Below are 17,984 nucleotides of genomic sequence, written 5' to 3'. Positions count from 1 at the left end.
ACGAAACATCTGCAGCCGTTGCATAAAGAAAATGAAACAGCAATGAAATTAAAGTGCAGGGTAAGTTCCAAAGTAGATAGGTGACTGTCTCCCAAGAGATGTCCACTCAGTGACATCAGTCAGATGTCACCGTTTAGTTACAGTGTATCACTTTACTAATACTATCAACAGAAATTCAGTGTAAGCCAGACAGGGATTGAGAAAGGCTACAACACTGTGTTGTAACAGTGACTGATATACATGCTGCATGACAGATCATTTGTTTCTCACCAATTAATAGCAAATGCATACATTTCTACATTACATTTATCATTTGGTGTCTTGTGTTCCTGTCTTACCATGCTTCATGTTCTTAAAATAAATGCTATGATATTTAATCTCCACTTTATGCCAGATGATGGATTGTAATGTGTACTGTTTATACAGTGTGTACATCTGAAGGTAATACTGTATGTCAAAAGTGGAAAAATTTGTACTCAAATGCCAAATGTGGTGAAAGAGCTCTATTTTCATGTCATCTGACCATAGCACCGCCTGGAGTTTGATAAACGGCATTAGTATTTGGACCATCAAGAGCATCCTCACTGGTTGCATCACCGCCTGGTATGGCAACTGCTCGGCATCCTAACGTAAGGTGCTACAGAGGGTAGTGCGACAGCCCAGTACATCACTGGGACCAAGCTTCCTGCCATCCAGTACCTATATACTAGGCGGTATCAGAGGAAGGCCCAAAAAATAGTCAAAGACTCCAGTCACCCAAGTCAGACTGTTCTCTCTGCTACCGCAGGGCAAGTGGTACCGGAGTGCCAAGTCTAGGTCCAAAAGGCTCATTAACAGCTTCTACCCCCAAGCCATAAGACTGCTGAACAATTAATCAAATGGCCACACGGACTATTTACATTTAAGCTCAGACAAAGTGTTTAAGCTCAGACAAATGATATCAAGGATCTGGAAAGATTCTGTATGGAGGAATGGTCTAAGATCCCTCCCAATGTGTTCTCCAATCTCATTAAACATTTTAGAAAAAGGCTCAGTGTCATTATCCTCGCAATGGTAGGGTGCTGGAGTACTGAAAATGGGTGCCAATAATTTTGACCCCAATCTTTTTTAGATTGTTGAAGCATTAGAAGACAAAGGATATTTCAAACTCAAATGGTGTCATCATGGTGGTCTCTGACTTGTGGCCAGACTCACTCAGGTGGAACAAACAAACTTGCACCTTTTTTCAACTCTGAATTGAATGTCATTGAGAAAACCGAAAGGTGTCAATATATATTTTTCCGACAACATCCTTCCAAGAAGTAACAATCTCGTTTTATTTCTTCATAAGTGTCCGTAATCAATATTTTAGCCGTTAACAAGTTTTTTGTAAATCGGATTACGTGTAATCGGCTACTCCCCAAAACATGTTTGTCAGTCAGACATTACACAGCCAATTTACTGAGCAGAGATGTTCATTTGTATACACTTTCTCGTCTTTGGGTATTTCTGCAGTGCCTATACTGGTAAGTAGATTTTGATGTGCTCAAAAGCAATGTCTTTCTTTGACCTTTGTGGTGCGTGAAAGTATTAAGCTGCGGTGTTATCACGAGCTCAGTATTTGGAGTAAACGACACAATTATCCACCATCTATTGTTGTATCCTCAGATCTAGAAGTCATTGTTAATTCATGTTCCTTATGACAAAGATAATCAAGTAGACAGTGCATGAGAGGAATGCAGCTACCCTGAGCTGGAATCACCCGGTGGGGAGCAGAGAAATAGATGGTCGACATTCTCACTGTTCAAGATGAAGTCTACGTCAAATACATTTCTGATCCAGGCAAACATGGTTCAACAACAGACAAAGGCATTGGTTATAGTTAGAGTGAAAACCCTAGACTGGTACACATACTACTGCAATTGGCAACCAATGGCAGATATAAGAGTTATATAAAAATCTGCAAAAGAGGTCCCAACGTACCCCACCACAGAGTGGAACCAATATAAATGTACAAAGCAGAACAAATACATGTAGAAAATAGAAGACCAACAACCTCGCATAGCCCGTTGGATAGTGTGTGTTGCTTTAGTCAATGGTTTTGGAGTTCTTGTGAATAACAACGATTATCTTCTTTCTGATATATTGGTCAAAAAGGAGAGCCGCAGCTACTACTATTGAAGACATCGAGATGGGGCCATGAGTTTGACAGCGTGAATTTAGGGCTCTACAGCGAGGTCATGACCACCGTGTTCATTTTTTAAATTATCTTGTTCAATTTCAAGATTGTCAGTTGTATCAATTAATAATCCCTTGTTTCTGTTGGAATATATGAAGAAAAAAAACAACCAAAGGTTACACAGAAGTTAACTACTTGTCGGTCTGTCAATGTTGTGTGCCGAATTGGAAAAATGTTGTGTTATTTCTTAAAACTTGTTGAGGATAGGGGGCAGTATTTTCACTTTGGATGAATTGTGTGCCCATAGTGAACTGCATCAAACTCTGTCCTAGATTGCTAATATATGCATATTATTATTACTATTGGATAGAAAACACTCTGAAACTGTTTGAATTATGTCTGTGAGTATAACAGAACTCATAGGGCAGGCAATCTTTCAAACAAGTTTTGAAATTCTGAAAGTTGGGGCAACTTTGACGTCATCGCCCCCTCTTTTCCCAACAAGATATGGATCTGGAAGCACTTCCTACGCCTTCCACTAGATGTCCTCATTCAGTAGAAAGTGTAATGGAGCATTTGCTGTGAACTTTGACATAACGGGAGGGAAAATAGTCAGTGTCCCGACTGAATGCCATTTTGCTGTGGCGCATTTCTCTGTGGGTGCTACGGCTGTTCCATTCGGCCCCAGATGAAAACGTATGATCTGGTTGGAACGTTATTGGATATATATGATAATAACATCCTGAAGATTGATTCTCTACTTAGTTTGACCAGTTTATTCGACCTGGAATATATATTTTGGAAGTTTTCGTGCGAGTTATTTTGGACCAGCAGTCAGTTTTTGGGCACGTGAGCTGAAAGTGATAGCAAATGCAGCTACTTGGACACTAGTATTGAACATTATGGAACAAAACAATGATTTATTGTGGAACTAGGACTCCTTGCACTACATTCTGATGAAAGATCATCAAAGGTAAGGGAATATTTATGTTGTAATTTCGTATTTCTGTTGACTCCAACATGGCGGTTACGTCTGAGCGCCGTCTCAGATTATTGCAATGTTAGGCTTTTTCCGTAACGTTTAAAAAAAATCTGACACAGCGGTTGCATTAAGAACCAGTGTATTTTAATTATATGTAGAACATGTATCTTTAGTCAAAGTTTATGATGAGTATTTCTGTTATCTGACGTAGCTTTCTATAATTTCTCCTGATACTTTGGAGGAATTTCTGAACATGGCATCAATGTAAACCGAGATTTGTGGATATAAAAATGCATATTATCCAACAAAACATAAATGTACTGTGTAACATGTCATATGACTGTCATTTGATGAAGATTTTCAAGAGGTTAGTGATTCATTTTATTTCTAATCCTGCTTTTGTGATTTTATCTTTGGCTGGAAAAAATGGCTGCGTTTTTTCTTTGGTTTGGTGGTGGTCTAACATAAATATATGTTGTGTTTTCGCTGTAAAACATTTAAAAAATCTGACATGATGGGTAGATGAACAAGATGTTTATCTTTCATTTGAGGTATTGGACTTGTTAATGTGTGAAATATTTCTAAAGAATATTTTTGAATTCCCTGCGCCACCTTTTCAGCTGAACGGGGGGATGGAGTTCCCCGAGGGGAACGCCTTGCCCCAACAGGTTTTAAACTTGATATGTACAGCGTCCAAAGGATTTTTTTCTTGTACTAATAGTACAGTGCATTCGGAAAGTATTCAGACCTCCTGATTTTTTCCACTTTGTTAAAATTACAGCATTATTCTAAAATGGATTACATCCTTTTCCCCCACTCAATCTACACACCATACCCCATAATGACAAAGCAAAAACAGGTTTGTAGAAATGTTGGCAAATGTATTAAAAATAAAAACGGATATATCACATTTACATACGTATTCAGACCCTTTACTCAGTATTTTGTCAAAGCACCTTTGTCAGCGATTACAGCCGTGAGACTTCTTGGGTATGACGCTACAAGCTTGGCACACCTGTATTTGGGGAGTTTCTCCAATTCTTCTCTGCAGATCTTCTCAAGCTCTGTCAGGTTGGATGGGGAGCGTTACTGCACAGCTATTTTTAGGTCTATCAAGAGATGTTCGATCTGGTTTAAGTCCGAGCTCTGGCTGGGACACTCATGGACATTCAGATACTTGTTCCGAAGCCACTCCTGCGTTGTCTTGGCTGTGTGCTTAGGGTCTTGTCCTGTTAGACTGGGGTGAATGTTCACCTTCCGAGGTCCTGAGCGCAGGTTCATCAAGGATTTCTCTGTACTTCGATGAGGGGAAACATTTTTATAAATCAACTTTAGAATAAGGCTGTGACGTAACAAAATGTGTCTGAATACTCTCTGAATTCACTGTGTTTACAGGGAGGAGACCAAGAATCAGATGGTCACTCTGACAGAGCTCCAGAGTTCCTCTGTGGAGATGGGAGAACGTTCCAGAAGGACAACCATCTCTGCAGCACTCCACCAATTAGGCCTTTATGGTAGCGTGGCCAGACGGAAGCCACTCCTCAGTAAAAGGCACATGACAGCCTGCTTGGAGTTTTCCAAAAGCCACCTAAAGGACTCTGACCATGAGAAACAAGATTTTCTGGTCTGATGAAACCAAGATTGAACTCTTTGGCCTGAATGTCAAGCTTCACTTCTGGTGAAGCATGGTGGTGGCAGCATCATGCTGTGGGGATGTTTTCAACGGTAGGGACTGGGATACTAGTCAGGATCGAGGAAAGATGAACAAAGCAAAGAACAGAGATCCTTGAAAACCTGCTCCAGAGTGCTCAGGAACTCAGACTGGGGCGAAGGTTCACCTTCCAACAGGACAACGACCCTAAGCACACAGCCAAGACAACACAGGAGTAGCTTCGGGACAAGTCTCTGAATGTCAAAATACAGGAGTGCCAAGCTTGTAGCGTCATACCCAAGAAGACTCGAGGTTGTAATTGCTGCCAAAAGGTGCTTCAACAAAGTACCGAGTAAAGGGTCTGAATTACTTATGTGAGTGTGATCAGTTTAAAAAAATGTTTAATTTTTAAAAAATACATTTGCAAATAATGTCTAAACCTGTTTTTGCTTTTTCTTATGGGGTATTGTGTGTAGATTGATGAGGGGAAAAAACAATTGAATACATTTTAGAATAAGGCTGTAACGTGACAAAATGTGGAAAAAGTCAAGGGGTCTGAATACTTTCCGAATGCACTGTAATTCTAGGGGTTCCTATTCATGCACAAATTGCACATTATTCCCCTGCGTTCATGCCTTTCCGAATGCACTAATTCTAGGGGTTCCTATTCATGCACAAATTGTACATTATCCCCCTGCGTTCATGCCTTTCCGAATGCACTGTAATTCTACGGGTTCCTATTCATGCACAAATTGTACATTATCCCCCTGCGTTCATGCCTTGATATAGTTTTTACTTCTTGTATAACTGCATTGCAATAATATATCATTTCCATTTAAGTTTGGACAGTGGACTCTTTATTTCATAGCTGGATTCACACATCTGAATTTGTGGTCACTGACAAAATGTCAGTTGTATTTTATCATTACATTGTTCTCATATCCTGTACTAAATGTAAACTTGATTTTTATAATGGATAAATAAAGTATGTTTTGTATATTTCTTTTAAACGTTTAGATTTGAAAGGGGAGGTGCTTTTACAAGCCTCTTGTTTTTTTTGTCTCCTGCACATGTGCATTTATTTTGTCTTTTAATTATCGTAATATTGTCTTTTTCTTGTTTAAATAAACATGTAATAATGTAACGTATGTACTTAACATGGAAAATATGCAGTGGTCAATCTTGGGAAATAACCATTAAAACACGTTAAAATACAATGATTGTCTCTAATACAGTATGTTGAATGATAGTCTTGTAAAATTCATACATATAACATGGTCTAAGTGTGTATGTACAAACACATGCACACGCCCATGCTTCAGTAATAGTCAGAAGTTCCTCAAAAGAACGAAAATGTGACTGAGGTCTGACCTTAGTTCCCAGTCAGCCAGACATTTTACAGAGCAAAGATGTTAATTTACCTTAACTTTCTAATCCTTGGGTATATCTGCAATACCTGCGCTGGTAAGTACATTTTAAAATGTGTCCAAATCCTTGTATTTGATGTTTGAAAAACTGGACAAAGTGTGCACCTGTGGGTAGTATGATGAGCTTTGTTGGGAGAAACTGTACACAACTATTCAGTCTATTTTAACCTCAGTCTAGTCTGATCGACGCTCAGTCTTGCTTATGACTTCATTGACCATCATAGGCAGCAAAATTCATATTTTCCTACTCAATTATCTGAAAGAATGGACTACTATAGGGTTAGATCCAGGGTAAAAAAAAAATATATAGCATCTTGAAGTGTGGATCCTAACCCTTTATTGATGTTTCTTATGACAGGGTTACGCCAAAAGACAATGCCCGAGAAAGAAACAGTAACCTTGAGCTGTAATCACCCTGTGGGAAGTTGCGTAACATGGAGCAGAGAAATAGATTGTAAGACAGTAGACATTGTCACTATTCAAGATGGAGTCGATGACAGAAAGCACATTTCTGATCCAGGCAACCATTATGGCTCAATAATAGACAAGTCATTGGTTATAGTGAGTTTGAAAGCCTCAGACACTGGGACCTACTTCTGCAACATGCAACCAACAGTAGATCTAAGAGTGACATCAAACAATGGCAAGAGTGTCCCAATAACCAACTGTTCTGGAGAGAGAAGACCAAACACCGAACACAATAATACTAAGCAAGTGTTGGTTGGTGTAGTTTCTGGTTTTGGGGTGCTTCTGTTAATGAGCATCTTCATCTGGAGATATCTCTCAAAAAGAAGAGCAGTAAGGGCTGAAGCGGAAGGCAAGAACATTGCAGACGACCACATCTATGCTGTCATAAAGGATCATGGGGCCAGGCCGAGAGCAGAACGCAGCACTCAGGGTCAGAGTGAGTCTATATATCACCTGGCAGGTGTTCCAGGAATGAAGGGTGAAGGTACTCCTAAACAGAGTGAATCCCCTTATGTCATGCTCCATATTCCGCAAACTGAAGTCACAACAGTGAGGGCAATAAATCTACAGGAAATGATCATGACGAGTCTTTGCAAGTCACTCTGAATCATTAAGACATCACTTTGTTTTTTCACAAGGCTATTTGATATTGGTGTATTTTTCCATCCAGTAGCCTTGATGTGTGTGAATGTGTTTTGCCTCAGAATACTGGAGTATGTATATGTCACCTTAAATGAGATAAGTTCCTTTTTCATGATCAAACTGGAATGGTCAGTGAATTGCTTAGCTTTTAATGCAGGAATAGTAAACACAATTATTGTATACACACACAATCACACACAGCCAACATACAGTGCATTCGCAAAGAATTCAGACCACTTGACTTTTTCCACATTTTGTTACGTTACAGCCTTATTCTAAAATGGATGGCATTTTACACACACCTCCATAATAAAAGTGAAAACAGGTTTTTAGAAATATAAAAAATGTCCCACAGTTTACAGTGCATGTCAGAGCAAAAAAAACAAGCACTGAGGTCGAAGGAATTGTCCGTAGAGCACAGAGACAGGATTATTTTTTTACCTTTATTTAACTTGGCAAGTCAGTTAAGAACCCATTCTTATTTTCAATGACAGCCTAGGAACAGTGGGTTAACTGCCTTGTTCAGGGGGCAGAATGACTGATTTTCACCTTGTCAGCTTAGGGATTCGATCTTGCAACCTTTCGGTTACTAGTCCAATGCTCTAACCACTAGGCATCCTGCCACCCGATTGTGTCGAGGCACAGATCTGGGGAAGGGTACCAACAAATTACTGCAGCATTGTTAAACGGAAGAAGTTTGGAACCACCAAGACTCTTCCTAGAGCTGGCCGCCAGGCCAAACTGAGCAATCGGGGGAGAAGGGCCTTGGTCAGGGAGGTGACCAAGAACCCGATGGTTATTCTGACAGAGCTCTAGAGTTCCTCTGTGGAGATGGGAGAAAATTCCAGAAGGACAACCAGGCCTTTATGGTAGAGTGGCCAGATGAAAGCCACTCCTCAGTAAAAGGCACATGAAATCCCACTTGGAGTTTGCAAAAAGGTACCTAAAGACACGAGAAAGATTCTCTGGTCTGATGAAACCAAGATTGAACTCTTTGGCCTGAATGGCAAGCGTCACTTCTGGAGGAAACCTGGCACCATTCGTACGGTGAAGCATGGTGGTGGCAGCATCATGCTGTGGGGATGTTTAAAGCGGTAGGGACTGGGAGACTTGTCAGGATTGAGGAAAAGATGAACAAAGCAAAGTACAGAGAGATCCTTGAAAACCTGCTCCAGAGTTCTCAGGACCTCATACTTAGGTGAAGGTTCGCCTTCTAACAGTACAACGACCCTAAGCATTCAGCCAAGACAACGCACGAGTGGCTTCGAGACAAGTCTCAATGTCCTAGAGTGGTCCAGCCAGAGCCCAGACTTGAACCCAATCTAACCTCTCTGGAGAGACCTGAAAATAGCTGTGCGGCAATGCTCCCCATCCAACCTGACAGAGCTTGAGAGGATCTGCAGAGAATAAATGGGAGAAACTTCAAATACAGGTGTGCAAAGCTTGTAGCCTAAGAAGACTCAAGACTGTAATCGCTGCGAAAGGTGCTTCAACAAAGTACTGAATAATGGGTCTGAATACTTATATAAATGTTATATTTCAGTTTTGAATTGTTTAATACATTTGCTAAAATTTCTAAAAACCTGGTTTTGCTTTATCATTATGGGGTATTTTGTTGTGTAGCTGTGGGGGAAAAAACAATTTAATAAATTTTATAATACGGCTGTAACATAAAATGTGGATCTGAATACTTTCCGAATGCACCGTAAATCATCATTTAAAATATTACACCCATTTGAACATGAGTTACGCAAGAAATTGATTGATATGCTTGCTGTGTATTACACCAGTAAGTGTATTACTCCTGTAAGATATTCAAGAGGTCATAAACTGTCCATCATTTTTAATTAGTTGCATCCATGTTATAAACACACAATGCCGCATCAAAATATATTGCAGAAGTTTTATCAAATGTATTGATTTTGTAAATGTGTCAGTTACAACTTCAATAAAATGGTACAGCTAATCAGTTTCTTGCTGTACATTATTTTGCAGATAGCTAAGTGTTTTTACAGGACATAAATACACACAAATGAGCTGTCAGTTCTGAAAATCAATATAATCCTAATTATATTCCAGTTCAATTTTTTGAAATATAAAACAAAAAGTTTATACTACAGTACTTACATATGACCGACTTTCAATCCCTCAATTTGGAGTTTCAAAATGGACACCAGTAAAGCAAAGTGATACTCCTCTTACATCATTAACATATCAAAGCTAAATCATCTCCAACTAAAATCAACAATAGCCGTTATAATATACAATCCCTTTTATGACATTCAATGTCAATAGTTTACATTGCGTGTGTACAAGCACTTCATTTAGAAAACTATGCACATAAACATTCAAATTATATGTATACAATGTGGTTTACAAAGGGAGTGAATCAAGTTTTTTTGCACTATACTAAATTGAATGTGAAACTGTAGTATATTTGTACCTACAGTATAGTACAGTTATTAAAGTGTTTCTGAAATGTTGAATCAGCAGCAGTGACTATATTAAGTGTGAAACTCGGAAGACATGCAGTCAACAAAAGCATCATTCTATTAGCCAGCTGGAAACATGGAGAGGAACACTGTTAGCAACAGCTTTCACGACCAGTAGGCACACCAACTGCCTAGGCCCAAAAATACACAATTAAGTGTTGAAAGGTGAAGTCTCGAGAGACTATACTGTGCCACCATTAGTTGATGCCACCGTCAATGATTATTCTCACAATCCTGAATACTATGATTCAACCTGAACCAATGCCATATGTGACATCAGCTCGACTTTTTTAATTTTATGTTTAACTGTAGTAGCTACCAATAAAGGTGAAGTCCAAGACTATTACTTCGAGAGCTCACCAAAATGACTAGTTAACAGTTCACCCAAACTGGGAGGGATCATGAGTCCTTGTTATCGCACTCAAAAGTTCCTCTCCTAAGACTATTTACAATTGATACATTGTGTAATAATGAGAAATTTGTATCAACATTAAAAGGGGAAGTTCAGTTTTTTGGTTTCTAACCTTGTAGGTAATCTATGGGCTAGAAGAAATGTAACCCATGGTTGGGTTAGTCTACTTTTATGATGAGGAACCATCTAACATTAAGTTATAAAATACTGAACATCCCCTTTAAGCAAGTTCAAGAAGCCATGACCCATACAGTACAGAAACAGGCCTTAACACTACAGGTAGTGAAGAATAATGCCTTCATGGTCAGTTCCCATAGTTACAGCACATGTCAGTCTCAATTGCATATCACCAGAAATGGTAGAAACTAGAGTTGCCAATGAAATTATAGCTGCATAAAAATATATATTTTTTGTAAAGCCTCCCTTCAAAACATTATTTCTGAGTAAACTGTGGTGAACAGGAAGAGAGCAGAGTGGATGACTTAGCAAGTCAATAATGCCAGGACTTTGCAATGTCTTCTAGATTGGCAGCGGTTGCATTACCTTTCAGCAAGGCCCGCTTTAGAACCATTTTGTGTCACTGTAATAGCAAATATTCTACACCGGTTGTCATTACATTACTTACTTCACTTATAAGATGAGACCATTTCTCATGTGTTTGGTCCTCATAAAGAAGTACAATTTCCACAAGAAAGGAAGGAGAGCGAGTAGGAAAGGAAGGAGAGCGAGTAGGAAAGGAAGGAGAGCGAGTAGGAAAGGAAGGAGAGCGAGTAGGAAAGGAAGGAGAGCGAGTAGGAAAGGAAGGAGAGCGAGTAGGAAAGGAAGGAGAGCGAGTAGGAAAGGAAGGAGAGCGAGTAGGAAAGGAAGGAGAGCGAGTAGGAAAGGAGATCTAGAAGGAAAAAAGTAGTAAGGTGAGTAGTAAGTTGGATATCTGTTCCTTAGTGCCTCTGATAACTTGGTTGTACTGAGGTCAATACCTAGACTGCGACCTGCGAAGGCACTGCACACTTTGGTTTTGGGATTAAAGCTGCTCCATCGTAGCCTGGTCACAGATCTGTTTGCGCAACTCCAATGGGCAATGCATGACAATGACCATAGGAAATGGCAAAACAGCACAAAAAGATCTGGGGCAAGGCTAGCTCCAACCCGTCCTCATCTAAAATGTCTTCAACCAGTTCCATGGCTGCTGTAGTCAAAGACGCCCTTCTTGAAGAATGGGGAGAAGTCACAGACGGTGTACTTGGACAGCTGCAGACCACCCTCAGAGTCCGAATCAGTGCGGAGTGGAGAGCCCGAGGAGGGCGACATCATAACCCTGAAGAAGTTTTTCAGATATTTCTGGAGGAGCAAACAGAGAAGAGTGAAGAATGACTACAAGTAAGAGTTTTTTTTTTTTTTAAAGAGAGTAAAAAGTAAAACATTTACACAAGTCAAAAAGAAAACAAAGAGAATGTACTTTCCAGAAGAGTGTGTGTTAGGTCTGTTTGAGAGAATACTATAGATTAGTAGGGTGTGAATTAGCAACAGTAGCATGGAGCATTTATCTCCTGCTTAGTCATCCAACCATAGAACAATATTTCTTCTTATCCATACAATGGATATCAATTAATACAATAATAACAGTGCCATCTACAGTTCCAACACACTTTAAAAATCAGTGGTCACCAACCTTTTCGTAGTCAAAAAGCAAACAGAGATCTACCGCTCAGATTATTATTTTTTACATGACTTAAAAGAATGTAAGCCTATGCAACATTAATGAGGTTTGTGCAGTAGGCCCAATACATTATTACAACACATTTCACTATGCTTGGCCTTCAGACTATTATATTTAAAAACTTCAGCCTTGATAACAAAATATTGATAACAATATCAGTTGTTGTATAACTTGCAAGGCACAGCTGAGCATGAATTGAAATCATTTGCAACAAATTAGCTTTTGTTTTTTTTACTGTACTGATGGTACCTGCATCTGATGGTCACTTTTCTCGGGGAGACTGACCAGAGAGAGAGGGGACAGTCTTCCACCTAATGGCGAAACTCAAGTCGCACTACATTATTTCTGCCTCATGCACAAATTCACGTTGTTCTTATGACTAGAGAAAGGGGCGAAAAACATCAACAACAACAAAAAAGACGACGAGCTGCTAATAATAAAAACACAGGCCTGTTGATACATTCATTGCAGCTGCAGTGGTGGTTGTAGCGCGAGTAGAAGTAGGGAGAAACGCTTTTTAAGTTTAGTGAAAGTGTTAAATAAAAACAGTGCTGAATAAAACAAACATGAACTCACTCAAACACATCAGCTATTTGCTGCATCTTTGACAGTCTCAGTTTAGTCAGGGTTTTAAAAGTTATGAACTCTCACCTAGGCTAGTATCAAACTTTGCTGTGGGTTCGTGGAAGCTGTAGGCATGGTGATTTGAGCTATCTGATTGGCCAGCGCAGTAGGCACACTTGATTCAGCTCTCTTGATCTGCAGGGTAGGCAGAGTTTGTCCCTTCAGACAAATTAAAAGGTTCAAATGGAAACACTTTTCCTACCCAGCGTGCAGGGCTTCTGAATCAAGTGCACCTACTGCCAACAGCGCAAGACTAATAAAAACAAAACATTTGAGCATAAGGATTTAACATTGGCCTTTCTACAGAAATGTTTGGTGATCGACAAGGAATGCCTTACAATGGACAGTTTGGTGACTACTGCTTTAAAATGTCTGTCAAGGAACAATTAGGTCTCTGAACTGACGGATGACAAACCTTCAGACTTTTGTCAGTGATTGCCAGATTTCGATAACCCTGTCAGTCATTACAACTTAATTATACTACTGTTAAGAAACGCAATAGTATGTGTCAATGGCAGCACCCACCTCCAAGTGACTCTGCCGCTCAGCAACCATTCTCTCATCTCGGTTTCCAAAGAGTTTTTTGGGAGGGAATTCTAAAGCTGCAAGCTGGTATGGAAGAAGGTCATTAAGATCGCATCAATTATACTACGATTATCTCCAATAGGGGAGGACATGTTGTATGTGGTAATTCCTAGTTCATCAGTCTTTTTACCTCTGGGTATTTCATCTTGAGAGTTTTGTGCATTTCCCGAAAGCGGCTGTATCTCCTGAAGACGGTCCACGTTTCATCCATTACAGTGATCTAAAGAGAGAGGAAAATAATACTGAGTACAAGACTGATACAACTAACTCATTGAATAACGGCAGAATTCTAAATGGAGCACTAAGTAAGTAGTAAGACATGGACCTGTCAGACATGTACGGAAGACCAGAGACAGCAAAGTGATGATCCTGGGTCTTGAGAGATACTTAAGAGAAGCGTACCTTAATTTCAAACTCAAAGTGCTCATCTTTCCCTTGCCCTCTGAGAACGTAGCGAGGAATGCTAATTTTAACGGGGTCCTTTAGGCAGCCGGAGTTGGTCCCAAGAGGGACAGAGACAAATCGCTGCTGGGAAAGACATGGGTGGAACAAAAGGAAATTGGGAGAGAGAGAGAAACATGGACAGGAAGGTGGAGTCTTATTTATATGACAACAGTGAACAGGTATGAAACAGAACAGCCAGATACCACCAGGCAACGCAAAGGCTTATACAGAACACCATCTTTATTTTTTTGTTAAAACAATTAAACATATTTTATTAACATTGTTACAGTGATCATAGTCACAAGTCATTGTACGTCAGACATTCTTCATGTTACTTTTCACTCATAGTCCTCAAAACCATATTGCACATTGCCATGTGATTGATATGCATAAACGTATACACAAACACATTGAAGAAAACAATTTCACCAGCCAAAAATGATTAATGTGAGCTATCACGTAAGAACAGAGAAGGAGAGCTAAGTTGACTAAACAAAAAGGTCAACCTATTCCCTGTAGTGGGGAAGAAAATCTATGAAATATCCAATTAATCAACTACACCAATACAAAACAATTAGTTTGTGAGTAAAACTGTTCTTAAAGTGACAACGATTTGATTAAGGTGTACCACCACATTGGCAGTATGTTAAGAGAAGCATTCAAATATACTATAAAATACTTTAAAATCAATAGCAGCCATTGGAGTTACACCTTTACATTTTAGTATTTGATCTATATTCATAATATGGACATGTATTTTCTTATAACACAATGTTCATGAGGATTCTGTAGATACGTTTCAATAAAATGTTACATTGACATTGTGGATGTACATTAACAATTACAAAAGGCATGGTTCCCATGTTACAATAATTATATATATATATATCTTTTTTTTTTAAATATAATTTTCAACTAATCAAAAAAATCATTTAAACAGTGTTAAATACATATTGAAGTGGTATGGCGGTGCCGTCATGCTCAAACAAAATAGGATTTACAAGTGAAATATTTACTACAAGAGTTCAGCAGGACGGCACGGTCATTACACTTCAGGCCTGCAGTGGCAGTTAAACTCCTTTCCTTTTATTACCTACTAGCATTACATCATTTTATGACCTGTAAGCACAGGCTTAAAATCAGGTTGACAGATGATTGATAAGGATTGCTGCATCCGAAGTAGAGCTGAAAGTTAGTTTCCAGGAATCAGCTGGGGGCCTGCAATCAGAAGGAAAAGGGACAATGGCAACGCCTTTCCTGGTTTTTCTTTTGGTCTCAATCAGCCCTTTGTGAGTCGTGGAGAATGCGATGTCAAGCACCATACATCTATCGCTGTGTCTCACAAGCACACATCGGATGTCTGAGCGTCTGCGCAGCTCTACTCCCTGAAACTGGGGTTGGATGGGAACCAGAGTTGAGCCTCGAGGTACCGGGTGGAACACAGCATCCTCTTGCACCAGGCCTATGTGGTTGTCTGTGAGAAAGAACTGGCAAAGGACATCTTGGCGCGAGGTGGAATAGTTTTCCACCTTGATGGAAGTGTAGAGAAGAAGGTGTATGTCAGCCAATGAGGGCTTGTTGGGTCCTTCCATGTTGCCGTGCAGGATGTAGAGCAGGTCAGCCATGATCCTCTTAAAGCGTGAGGTAACACAGAGGCCACAATCCAGCAGGAGGTCTGGAACGTGGGACCTCCAGTCCAGAGAGAGGCGTGAGAGGTCTCCACGAAGCAAGGGGTGGGCTCCTGGGCCTTCCTGAACCTCTGCCGGGGCAAGGATTTTCAGCAGGGTACAGCATAGCTCCTGGGTAAGCTCTCTGCTGTGGGTGAAGATAACTAAGATGGTGTCTTCAGTGGAGCCCAGGAGTCGTACATGCTGCCCAGCAAAGCTCACTTGGATCTCCTTGATGTGCAAGAGACTGAAGTGCTGAAAAACTGCCAATGGCTGGTTGTTACCTAAACCAGTACCAGCGGAGACTGCATAGAGGTCGGTTTCAGATAACAGTAAGCAACATGGTTGTGGTGTAGGCTGTTTGCAATTGGCAACGCTTAGCCAGTAGATACCCAAAAGGTGGTGGGAAGTGGCAGCGATTTTGGGCGTCACACAATACAAACGAATGAGAATCTTCTGAAGTGGAAGAGACTGTAATTCCGAAAGGAAGATGGGAAACTGCACGAGCGTCTGACAATAAACTACAGGCTTCCCGTCTTTGTAGGTTGTCACAGAGCCTTTAGGCCATAATGAAATGTCCGTAATTGCAGACATATGACCTTTCTCAGGTACATTGAAAAGGCAATTGCCTGTCAAATTGGCAAAATGAACTTTATTCTGCCTCGAGTTGGGTTTCATTGAATGGTCAAGCTGCTTTTTCTGAACAAATGGAAGATCTTTTGTAACTATGGTCATGTACTGAGAGAATGTAGTAGTCAATGCTGAAGTCTCTCCTGCTCGAACCTGCCTAATGATATCCCGTGTACTCTGCAGATATCGTCCAGCGTCGTTGTAAACTCCAGACAGCTTGCCTGCCAAGTATCCAAGGACGTAACTCTGTTTGGCTCCCAGTTCGTTGGTTAGTCGATCCGGTTCTGAAGTTACCAGATTCCTCTGCACCTGCCCATTTACAGACTCTTTGGGGATCTTGTTGAGACCAAAGTAGCCCTTGATGACGATTTGCCTCTTTGAACTTTGTCTCAGTATGGGGACTTCAGAGTTGATCATGGTTGCAGTGTCGTTACTTGTCTTGCTTGTGTTCTGAACTTGGTCTTTGGTAGCTTCCACAGAGTCAAACTGTGTGAGTCCGTGCAACACTGGGTTTTCTGTTCTAGTTTCTCTGGACTGAGAATATGATAGACTTTTGGTCTTGTCAACAATGTAGCAACTAAAATTGGTTACTCCCTTATCTGGGCTACATTGGCTGTTACTTCCATCCTCACTGACTATGGTGTTTGTAGACCTAAATCTCCAGTCCTTGGTTTTAAAATCACAGCCATTGTTCTCGCTCTCAGCTTGGTCAACCTTCCCCTTCACTCCCACCTGCCACCATTTTGCTTTTTCACCCTCTTTATAAGGCAATATGCCCTTCTGTGCCAAGACTTTGGTTTCCCCTTCTGGATTGTGAATTTTATCTAACTCCGAGTGGTCTTTGCCACCTTCTTCTTCTGAACTTGTTGTATGCCCTTCCAGATGAGTGCTCGTCTCAAGTCCTGGGACATACAGGTAGCTACGCCACAGCAAGGGCATGGAGTCTTTCTGTGTGGACAAGGGGGGGATTCCATGACTATAACTTCAAACCAGAGATCACAGCTCTGAATTAGTCTTTCAATTATTCATTCTCACCCCAGTAAATTAAGTTCTTCCTCCACCAAGTGTAAAAATCCAGTTGTGATTGAAATAAAATTGAGATGAGCAAGATTACAATTCAAAACAGAATTAAAAGAGATTGATGATTGTTATGCAGCAGGAATACAAAATTACACATCCCAGGCTTCCATGCAATCTTGTTATTCTCTTACAAAACCAGATATCAACCTTGTTTGGCTGGACATTTCTCCTTATCCTGTTCTACACTTAGGTCGGCCTCCTCGGTCAGTGACTGGTTTCCTTTAGCCAATTCAGTATTTTATCCAATTTCCTGCTTCTTTGTGATTGTGTGGATTTTTCTAGTCAATATCCCCATAAACAGCTATATTCTTATGTGTTTGCCATTTCTTTATAAAGGTCTTAAAAAGGTTCTTGGTTTAGGAATCTTATATGGTTTATCAGATACAGGTATCCCAAATTTGTAAAACAGAATGTTCCCTAAAGCGCCTTTTACAAACGGCATGTATTTCTTCCATAGTTGGTGTGGTGGTTTGTGAAGATTGAGCATGATTGCCACTCAAGTTAAATTACTGTTTAAAAATGTCTGGTTAGTTTCTCCATCCAAAAAAGAAAATACTCAAGTCTTACCTCATATTTCAATTTCCTAGGGTTGACAGGGTTTTGCAGCTTGTTGTCATCCTGTAATGAATAAGACCACACCTCTAAGCAATGACAAACAATTCCTAAAAGATACACTGCAATGTCAAATTCATCTCAAACTAAAATTGCAAATGGACAACTTCGGCATCAGGCAGCAGAGTCTGCCTGATGGCAGACCCATCTCCTATTGGGGAAAATAAAAGCAAACAAGGCAAACCATCATCCACATAATTAGAGAAAGGTTGGAAAAAGATCCCACGTGATTGGTCCATGTAACCTCTAGAGAATTATCAGAAATGCATGCAGATTATAGTTCATTCTGTATACCGTGTCGGGGACCTGGGCTTACCTCATCTGTTAATCTAACAGAGCTAGAATCATTAACTTCTTTGTCCTCCTGTAGGATTGAAGAACTTCATATAATTG

The 17,984-nt window shown here is 40.2% G+C and overlaps 1 protein-coding gene across 14 annotated transcripts in view; it reads right to left on the bottom strand.

The window, feature by feature from the left end:
* Nucleotides 1-9,156: 9,156 nt before the first annotated feature.
* LOC139370524 (kinesin-like protein KIF16B) overlaps nt 9,157-17,984 on the bottom strand; it is a 33,784-nt gene continuing 24,956 nt past the window's right edge. For 3 of the 14 annotated variants that reach the window (XM_071110064.1, XM_071110066.1, XM_071110067.1), the window contains 5 exons: nt 17,547-17,597; nt 13,561-13,683; nt 13,289-13,378; nt 13,099-13,182; nt 9,157-11,570 (listed from right to left, as the gene is read on the bottom strand). In XM_071110064.1, the coding sequence (XP_070966165.1) occupies nt 11,400-11,570; nt 13,099-13,182; nt 13,289-13,378; nt 13,561-13,683; nt 17,547-17,597 (519 nt within the window). In that variant the 3' untranslated portion in view covers nt 9,157-11,399. Of the gene's footprint in view, nt 11,571-13,098; nt 13,183-13,288; nt 13,379-13,560; nt 13,687-13,827; nt 16,848-17,546; nt 17,598-17,907; nt 17,956-17,984 lie in introns of those variants that run through there. The other 11 variants (XM_071110056.1, XM_071110057.1, XM_071110058.1 and 8 more) reach the window with 7 other exon arrangements.

Source organism: Oncorhynchus clarkii, chromosome 17 (genome assembly GCF_045791955.1).
Source record: "Oncorhynchus clarkii lewisi isolate Uvic-CL-2024 chromosome 17, UVic_Ocla_1.0, whole genome shotgun sequence".
Lineage (NCBI taxonomy): Eukaryota > Metazoa > Chordata > Actinopteri > Salmoniformes > Salmonidae > Oncorhynchus > Oncorhynchus clarkii.
This window is presented reverse-complemented; position numbering and strand designations above follow the sequence as displayed.